We start from the raw sequence: 10099 nt of genomic DNA, 5'->3' as shown, positions 1-10099 counted from the left end.
ACTATGTGAAATTAATATGTAGAAAATAAAGACTTGATAAAGTATAATTAGTTTAACGAGCACAAAGTCCGAAAATAAAATGACGACGAACCGTTTTGAAATTTGTGATAAGATAATGCTAGCAACGTTGATAGTGAAAATTAATAATAGTGAAAATAAAGTGTTTAGCTCGTCAATAAATTTAGAAGCCCGAGGGAATAAATTAGAATAAAGGAGGGACGAAATTGGGTGTCAACACCTATCACTGTCCAATTCACTTGGACCAGGATGTGAAGGGTGTCGTACATTACAATTCAAATTATGCAACTGCGTAGTAGCATTACTTGGTCCACCCGTCTCACGATTCTGTCCACTCCAATCAAAGTTATGATCGTGCGTTGAAGCCATACGATCATCACATGTACCATAATTAGTTGTATCGGTTGATTGACTACCAAATCCTACAATTGTTTGTTGTTGAACTACACCCCTTGAAAAACCAATATTCAAACTTGGGAGATAGGTAGTACCTCCAAAATCGAACTCATTGTCGGTCGGTACTTCGACTGGTAGAGCGTTGAACTGTAGCATACATGTCAAGCGCCGCTATGCATATGTGATTTTTAAAAATCTCAGGACAACGAAGAAATGACGATAAAGATTCATCGTTCGTAATTGGCATCTCACCATAAATTGGTGAACCATCGACTGTAAATGAACTTAGACATCGTCCAGTTATAACCACCAAAAGTTCACGATCATTTACGAACATTTTACTTCTTAAGACGCGTTGCAAAAGATCATCTTTTAGGAAAATTGGAAACCTTTGCCCTATTTCAGGACCACGGCTGTATCTAACCGAACCTGCTTCATACACAACTTCACCACCCCAAAATAAATACACTTTAACAGGAGTTTCCGTCATCTTTTATGAAATATATGAGAGAAAAAATAAAAGTTGAAGGCTATGAAACAGATAAGAGAAAAACAATAGATGAAAGATATGAGATGGATAAAAGAAAATTGAAAGACGAAGGATATACCATAGGTAAAGATAGGACGATTTATAAACGGAAAAGTAAAAATTTCGCAAATTAAGTCACACCGAAATGTAAAAGATATTATTTTGACAACTATTCAATGCTCGTCTGAAACTGATTGAACCAACAGAAATGAACAAAAAAATTTATTGTGTATCTATGACTATTTAGACTTATATATGACTCATTATAGCGACATATATTCCGTCAATATGAATTATGGTGTTTTCTGACTAATTAGACTTCTATATGAATTGTTTTTTTAATAAATACGAAAATTGCATGTGGGGTTTAGACCTTTCTGCACCATGTATTTTTCTATAAACAATCTTCCATAATACCTCATTCATCTCACCACACTAAAACAAACTCTTTCAAAAATGTCATCGTGGAATCCATTCTTCGGCAACGCGGCCCAATGACATATCACCCGGTGACATTTTTGAGTCAATGGGTAGGAAATGGGTTTTGGAACGTGAATTTGAGTACTAAGCTTTAATCCGAGCGAGCGCTACAATAGACAATACATTAGCAAGATGAGGAGAGAATGGAACTACACGGATGAAGTCATAATATTGAGACCGATTTAAGAAGTCATGGCCTACATCGTCCAAAACGCCGTGCAATAGGCATGCATCACATCACCCCAAGAACTGAATCTTGCTTTGAACCGAGATTCGCAAAGAAAATAATAGGATGCGTTTGCGATGGTTGCGTTTGGAGGGACACGTATTGGGGTTATATGTAACCCGATTGGAACTTCAGGCGAAATGTCCGATGAAGATGATTTTCCATAAGCATTTTGTTGTTATGTCGGCTAGTTAAGTGTTGTATTTGTACCTTTTTCATTTTTCAATGTTATTTCAATTTGAATTTCAAGTAAATAAATCCGACTTCATTAAAAATATAAACGATATCTTATTAATGTAAATATTCTAATCTTCGAGTCTCGAGAACGACGCTAATGCTATCGTATTCATCTTCATCTTCATCTTCCTCTCCATCTCGTCCATCTTCATTATCGAGTGAGCGATTTCCCCCCTCCCATCCGAGAGCGTTGTAGTCTAAGCCCCATAGTTCACAGCGTCGTAGTCCAACTCCCCTTTCTTTTATGTTTTTTTTTTTAAACCATCCGTTGAAAAAAGGTTTTTTAGACATTAATGAAGTTAGTTAGTTTGAGATTTAGATAATCGAATACGATGAATATTGGTTGAAAGTTTATATTTTTTTGGTTGAAGTAGTCCGATTATTTATAAATTGGATGAATGCAATTGTAAGAAAATGTTAGCTCTTTCAAAATTAAGTCACGAAATGTAAAAGATATTATTTTGACAACTATTCAATGCTCGTCTGAAACTGATTGAACCAACAGAAATGAACAAAAAAATAAAATTAAAACCATAGCGATATGGAGAGCGTAGAAAATCGGTAAAAAAAAGGGGGGGGGGGGGGGTTTCGTTATATACCTATTTTATCGCGAAATGGAACAAAATATATTTTCTATTTCGTTGGTATATAAACGAAAAAAAAAAAAAAAAATTCCTATTTCGTTTTTATATAAATGAAATATAAAAAAAAATATTTATATATATATATATATATAAATATATATATATATATATATATTTTCCTATTTCGTTTTTTTATAAACGAAATACAAAAAAAAAAAAATTATCCTATTTCGTTGGTAGTCCAACGAAATACAAAAAAAATAATTATATTTTCATATTTCGTTTTTGTATGAACGAAATAAAAAAAAATTAAATTCATTTTTTTACCAACGACATCCAAAAAAAAAATAAAAATTATCCTATTTCGTTGGTAGTACAACGAAATACAAAAAAATATATATATATATTCTTTTATTTTTATTTCGCTACAAATAATAAAATTCTAGAAAACTAAATTTTAGAGATACCGACCTCATGAGGTCGGTATTTAGTTTTCCAGAAAAAATAAAAACATAAGTTAATTTTGCGAGGTCGAATTATATATTTAAATAAATAAATAATTAATTTTAGAAATACCGACCTGGAAAAACAGATATACGATGCCAGTCCCACTCCACCTCAAAACACCGCTAGCTCCGGTGTCTCTCTGTCCACCAGTCCGCTGCCTACTTTTTTCTGCTAAAACTTGTGTCGATTTGTTGTTTGGGTATTCCGAAATTGCTGTGTTGGGTGTTCTTTTCTTGCTCTGAAAAGGAGTGTCTTTATTAATGTGAGTGATGAATGTGTTTCAAGTAAATATAAATGGAGACAAAATTTGGTCTTTTGGAATTACTTTTGTCTTTACTATTTTTGATCTTTTGGGGATAACTTGTTTTTATTTGGTATTTGGGTTTTGGTGTTAAATTTGCATAAAGCTGATATCTTGTATCTTTGTCCTAGGCTACTATTTAATACTCTTTTTCTAGGATCTATTTTGGACTCTTTTATTTTTTCTTGGGACTTTAGCATTGAAGGTTTTTGGACTTTGCTGCTATATCTTCTGCTAGTTCTTTAGTTACCAAAAAACTTTCTTGCATTTTCATGTATAAGTTTCATGTATGTGTGTACTTTTTTGCTAACAAATGGGTGATTAAATGTGACTCTGTTGTGTTATGTGGTAGCCCAATGGAAGCTTGCGGGCTTGTGGTTGATATGATATGCCAAAAGAAGATGGCTGGTCCGCCTGGTACGGGGAAGACAGCTCTTGCCCTTGGCATATCACAAGATGTTGGAAGCAAAGGTGCATTCTTTATACTATCTCGGTTCTTGATTTAGTGCTTCTATTTTATCACGCTTATAATGTTTGTTTTTTTAATCAAGTAAAAGTATTTTCATTCATAAACATGGCCAAAGAACGACTGTATACAAGGGATATACCAAAAGATTTATCATGCTTATAATGTTTGAGATTTATTTACCAGCATTGGAATGAAATGGGTTCGGATAGAGTGGAATTCGAGTTCAATGATTCAAATAGCGGAGCCGACTAGTTTAGGGTTGTGGCGCAGTTGATTGATTGAACTTTGATAATGTTTGGGCTGATTGGGTCTGTAAATGTTCCTCGTTTGTTGATATGAAGATTACTTATAGCATGTTTCGCCAAGTTTCTTGGTAGCTAAATGTGCTTATTTTAAGAAATCGAGGTGTTTGGCAAGCTTTTAGAAGAAAACATTAAGTGCTTTTGAGTAGTAGCTAAGAAAATCATTTACTTTATAATCCTTATAAATAGTGGATGACATTTATGCTTTTTACCACTCAACTGTTTGTCTCTTATCCCTTCTCTATAATATTTTGCTTACTATTGTAATAGAGGTAAGGTCTGCGTACACTCTAGCCTCCCCAGACCCCACTTTGTGGGATTACACTGGGTATGTTATTGTTGTTGTTGTATTGTAATAGAGGAAGACAATGAAGAGCTGTGAGTGCAATGAAGGATGGCAATTTATGGTTGTCAAACATACATAAAGAGGACACCACCAAATAATGTATGCAAATTGTGATTATGAAAGAAAGCCAATGATTAATACTAGCAATGATATCCTAATTGTATCAGTTTCGAACTTCTTGAGCCAATATATGCTTATTCTCTTTCTTCCATGATATATGTGCATGTAGCTGTTGGTGATGTCATTTACATTGAAGGAAACAGTGGAGCCGTTAAAAGAGTGGGCAGGAGTGATGCTTTTGCCACATAATTTGATCTTGAGGCAGAGAAGTATGTTCCACTTCCTAAAGGAGAGGTTCACAAAAAAAAAAGGAAATAGTCCAGGTTCGTCTCATTTCTTGTTTTTCTATGGCACAAAATAAAGATTACCCTGGGATTGTATACATGTTACTTATAATTGTGCTTCTTTTCCAAATAGTCAATTTGTTCTATGGCTTAGCCATGAAATACCCTTATTTTGGGTGCTTTAAAAAACGTAGTTCGTCTTCATGAGCTCACTTGAACATTTGAAGGGTATGTAAAATTATGTATATCATTTGGAGTAGTGAGGAAACTGATTCCTTAGCTAGATACTGCGATGATCAGGAATTCAGGCTCCTAAATTGTATGGATGTTATCGGAAGAGGTATCGTAGTCCATGGCATTAACAAGTTAGTAGTAGTGGTAGGTTCACAAGCAGTCAAATACCTGCGGTGGAATAAGATTCTTTTAGGAGGAAATCAGCTGTCTCCTAATTGCAATATGTATTCAGTTGGTTTTGTACATCAGATCTTACTTGTGGATCCATACATGCCATGATTGATTGCTTATGAGATTTTGATCAAATTAATATGCAATTCCAAGTATCTGCATTTTTTTTTTTTTTCGGAAAAATGATATCGCTACTTTAATGGCTTTTTGTGAGGGAACAAGGAACATGAAAACAAAGATTTCTGTACCTAATTGCATGCAGTATTGTTTTCCACCAGGATGTTACATTGTATGATCTTGATTCTGCGAATGCGTGGCCACAAGGAGGACAAGATATATTGTCCCTTATGGGTCAAATGATGAAATCTAGGAAAACTGAGATTACTGACAAGTTACGGCAAGAGATAAACAAGGTACTTTTGATTCATTGGTGCTATTAGTCCTCAGGATGAGTAAGTTCAAACTCATGCATGTTTATTACTGGCCAATTGGCTATTCTGGATATTTTCATATAGTGTCTATTTAACACAATGGTTATTATGGGCTTATTTCACTGCAGTTTGTAAATCGTTATGTTGACAAAGGTGTTGCAGAGCTTGTTCCAGGTGTCTTATTTATAGATGAGGTTCGTTTATATTCCTTCAATATCCTGTTTTATAATCCATTTAATAACACAACCCACCTCTGGTTAATTAATTGGAAAAAATCTCTAGCAGGTTCACATGCTTGATATGGAATGCTTTTCATACTTGAATCGTGCCTCGGAGAGTTCACTTTCTCCGATTGTGATTTTTGCCACTAACAGAGGCATTTGTACTGTCAGGTATGAGTGTCTATGAAAAATCAAGATTTGAAAATCATCAAGTTGGAAATTTTCCATTATATTGATTTCTTTATTCTAGGGCTTTTTAAAATTTACGTTCTGGCTACATTTTATCATATATTAAACAATTACTTGTTGAGTGAAGTGCTTATTAATTATTCCATGATGCTTCTGATGTTTGCAAAATTTATTTTGTGCCAGTGGAATGATAAAGGAAATACAGGACAAATTGTCACTTTTCTATATCAAATATGCTTAAAATGGGGCATGTAATTGTAGATTTTAAACTGCTAAAAATATGAGATGCATGGAAGTTGGAACATTATTATTGCGATATGCGCCATAACGTCATGCTCCGTAAGGCCATCAACTATAGTGTTAGTCATTCTAGATATGGATTATGAATACAGCAGTAACTATCCTAAAGAAGATAGAATATAAGCCATACTTTTTGCAAGTTCCTTCTCCTAGGTAGTAGCTAACCTCCTCAGTTTTGCAGCTTGTGCTAAGCTTGAAGGTTTGAAATATATGTGAAAGCATAATCAATTTTTCCATATAATTAACTTACCTAATGACATGATCATTTTTATTTACCATAGAAAAGAGAAAACTATCACGTGTCCTCTTAAAGACTCCACTTTCTATCATGAAAATTGTACGTTGAGAATAACAAAAGCGGAAACAGTTAAGATAAATCTAACGAGGTTCATTCAAGATGCCAAAAACTGAATATATATGAAGGACATAATGTAAAGTCGCATTCTTTTTTTTTTTTTTTTTTCATTCTTTCTGCTTCCTTGTTCTTTTAAATTCAGTTGATTTTTCTTGGCAGCATTAACAGTTGATTTTCCTTGTTCTTTTATATTCAGAATCAATTTCGACAATCACTGGAGGAGTTACGCCGTAGTCTGCTACCTGGCGGCTGGCATAAAGCTTACAGCAAAAGGATGAATTGTGGATTGTGACTGTTCGTGGCGCCACTAGGTTTGGCACAGCTTACGCCACAAGAACACCATCTTGTAGATGAACCCACTAGTGGTGATGATGATGGGGAGCACGTGTCAAACACGCAATGACATGGTTGGATTTTAAAGTATTTTACTAACTTATGAAATTTTTGGTGGATTTGTAAAAATGCAAGTGGTTGGTGGATGTTTTTGAATGTTGAAGTACTTTCATTTACTAACTTAATGTAGACTAGTTTAATGTTTTGTGGATGTTGGAAAAGGTTGAAGTAGTTTAATGTCTTTTGTGAATGTTTGAATTACGTTTTGATTCAACTTTGAAGTAGTTTCGAGTTGAATTTGATGTAGTGCGGGTTGTAGCATGTTATTATAGTATGTGTTTGTGGATTGTTGGCAGCTTTTTGAGTTGGTTTTAGCTAAATATAGAATTGCTTTTTTATTTTTGGCAGGTGGGTAGCTGCAAAAGCATCAAAATGCTGCCCTTTTTTCTGCGGAAAACCGACCTTACGAGGTCGGTCATCGTAATTTCATTTTTCAGATTTTTAAGAAACCGACCTCATGAAGTCGACTGTGTTCATACTGTTTTCCAGATTTTAAAGAAACTGACCATATGAGGTCGGTAAATAAATTACATTTTGCAGAAATCGACCTCATGAGGTCGGTTCTTAATTATCATTATTCATAAATTTATAATTACCGACGTCATGTGGTCGGTTTATTTGAGAAAAATTATATATTAACGTAATTTTCCGACTACGTGTGGTCGATAAAGTTAAATAACAAAAATTATTTTGGACAAAACTGACCTCATGAGGTCGGTAGCACAAAAAATAAATTTCAATATACTGACCACTTGAGGGTAGTAACTTCAAAAAATAAATGAAAAAATAATATAATTTACCGACCTCACGAGTTCGTTAATATTTTTGTTGAAAAAAAATAATTAATATACTGACCTCATGAGGTCGGTATATTAATTTTCTTTCTTTTTTTGGGGGGAAAACCTGTGTAAAAGCATACCTACCGCATGAGGTCGGTTTTTTGCGACCTCATGTGGTCGGCAATAATTTGCGACCAGCCCATACCGACCTACTGTTGAGGTCGGTTTTGAGGCCGCATTTTTTCCAAAACCGATCTCATGAGGTCGCAAATATCGATTTTTTTGTCGTTTTTTAGCATTTTTTTTTAGTAGTGTGTTGATCAATCTTGAGTATTGCAACAAAGTACATGTTACAACAAGACACAATTGGGCATTTTCAGTGTCATGGGGCTATTCAGTGCAAATTTATGACAAAATTCAATCACAAAGTTATCTTGAAAGGCCAATTGAGACATTTGGTGAATGGAGGAAAGGGGCGTGGCCACCTTACATGTTTAATGTAAGAGGGTTAAAGAGTAATAAAAATGGAAATTCTTGCGGTCATGAAGTTCCAAATGTTTTGTTCTTTGATAATGTGGAAGGGACTAGGTTGAATCATATTGTTACTACATAAGTCAAGAAAAGTCCAAGGGGTTGTCGCTCGAGTGGCAATGATGGTCATTCTATTGATGGGGTCTTGAAAATTCGTGTGTTTTCTCCTATGCATAAGCTTCATGTTAAGCTTCATGTAGGGGTAAGTATACTCTGCAAATTAATTATTCACTCCGTTCTGATTTATGTGGATAATTTGAAACGGTAAAGATTTTTTTTTTTTAAAAAAATGTAGACTTTTGAAACTTCTGTGCCTTAAAGATGTCATAATATATTTGTGAGACCATAGAACTTTTGAAACTCGCAGTCTTACACATTCCGATGGTAGTGTCTCAAAAATTTGTGTCTTTTCTCCCATGCATAAGCTTCATTTGGAGTAAGTATACTTTGCATATTACTCACAATGTTCCTTATTAGTTCATTAAAAAAAAGAATGATATATTTCTATATTTGGAAATAATTAACTTTACCCTTACGATTTTATTCTTAATATGAAGTTTTTTTTTTGTTTTTTTTTTGGTATACGAATGTTATAACTACATAAATGTTATGGCATTGTATTTAAAATCAAAAAGTTTGAAAATTCTCCGTTTCTATTTTAAACTCCATGACGATTCAAATTATATCATTTAAATTGGAACGGAGGAAGTAATTATACTCTCTGGGTTTCATTTTATACTACGTGATATCTTAGTACTGCATACGGAATCGAAAAAAAAAATAGCTGTCACGTATCAGAAGCATTCTTTGAACCTGCAAATTGTTTTGTATATATAATCTTTTTGTCTTCTGTACAGGATGGTAACAGAAGAGAATGTTGTGACATTGTGCAACCTATTGGAATGGATTCGATGGCAATCAAACTTCGGACTTGCATGAAACATGAAATTATTGGCTGAATGAAATAAAATATAGAGCCCATTTGGATTGGCGTATAAGCTGTTTTCAACTTTTTTGAGTGCTTCTTGTGGCCCGAACTTAGCCATTTTGTCTTAAAATAAGCCCAACAAATTAATTAGGGCCTATTTGGGCTTAAACATCTAAAAGCGACTTATAAACTGAAAACAACTTATAAGCCAAAAAAAATAAGTTGGCCTACCCCAACTTTTTTTTTTTTTAGCTTATAAGGCATTTCCAGAACATTTAAACAACTTTAAGCCCCATCCAACAGGCTCATAGTATATATCATATTATACTGAAGTATGTTTCAATAAGTCTAGCTAGTAGAAATAATGAGACCCCATATTTGCAACATTAATAAACTTTTGATCCTCCCCAATGTTCCGCCTATTTTTTAACAGGCTCATAGTATATATCATATTATACTGATTTTGTTCACAGTTTAGTGTATGGAATGTTCAATCGCCTTTTTTTTTATTTTTTATTTTATTTTTTTAGTAGAAGCAATAACTCCATGTGAGAAAAGGTGAGAAAAAGAGTGCTCCTTGTTTTATGGGTACTGAACCAAAATGCCCTCAAAAAAAATAATTTCGACCAAAATACCCCAACAAAAAAAAATGTTACGAAAATGCCTTTAGCGCGATGATATGCTAGCTAAAGTGTTACGAGACGGCTCCGTTAACTCCTATAGCGCAAGGTAATTTACTGCGCTATAGTGTTTTTTCTTTTTTTATTTTCCCTGCTCTTTTGGTTAATCCTTCTTTCGTTACACTTTTTAACGTACTTTGACCATAGA

The 10099-nt window shown here is 33.9% G+C and overlaps 1 protein-coding gene across 4 annotated transcripts; it reads left to right on the top strand.

Annotated features, from left to right (window-relative positions):
- Positions 1-3682: 3682 nt before the first annotated feature.
- Positions 3683-7328, top strand: LOC132032792 (ruvB-like protein 1). Of its 4 annotated transcripts, XM_059422513.1 has the most exons (7): positions 3683-3749; positions 4409-4494; positions 4625-4778; positions 5423-5557; positions 5704-5769; positions 5861-5967; positions 6837-7328. In XM_059422513.1, the coding sequence occupies exons 4-7, from the start codon at positions 5492-5494 to the stop codon at positions 6916-6918; spliced, it is 321 nt and encodes a 106-aa protein (XP_059278496.1). In that variant the 5' UTR covers positions 3683-3749; positions 4409-4494; positions 4625-4778; positions 5423-5491; the 3' UTR covers positions 6919-7328. The 4 variants fall into 4 exon arrangements, 2 of the variants coding, with proteins under 2 accessions (XP_059278496.1, XP_059278497.1); XM_059422514.1 differs by lacking the exon at positions 4409-4494; XR_009408597.1 differs by lacking the exon at positions 3683-3749 and having other exon boundaries at positions 3827-4494; positions 5738-5769.
- Positions 7329-10099: the final 2771 nt, after the last annotated feature.

Source organism: Lycium ferocissimum, chromosome 10 (genome assembly GCF_029784015.1).
Source record: "Lycium ferocissimum isolate CSIRO_LF1 chromosome 10, AGI_CSIRO_Lferr_CH_V1, whole genome shotgun sequence".
NCBI lineage: Eukaryota > Viridiplantae > Streptophyta > Magnoliopsida > Solanales > Solanaceae > Lycium > Lycium ferocissimum.
This window is presented reverse-complemented; position numbering and strand designations above follow the sequence as displayed.

What these genes read in the sequence shown, in the direction of transcription:
- LOC132032792 (XM_059422514.1), top strand. Translation starts at nt 5,492, where the DNA reads ATGGGTCAAATGATGAAATCTAGGAAAACTGAGATTACTGACAAGTTA. An exon ending in TACGGCAAGAGATAAACAAG is followed by an intron (nt 5,558 to 5,703) that starts GTACTTTTGATT and finishes ATTTCACTGCAG; the next exon opens with TTTGTAAATCGTTATGTTGA. An exon ending in AGAGGCATTTGTACTGTCAG is followed by an intron (nt 5,968 to 6,836) that starts GTATGAGTGTCT and finishes TTTTATATTCAG; the next exon opens with AATCAATTTCGACAATCACT.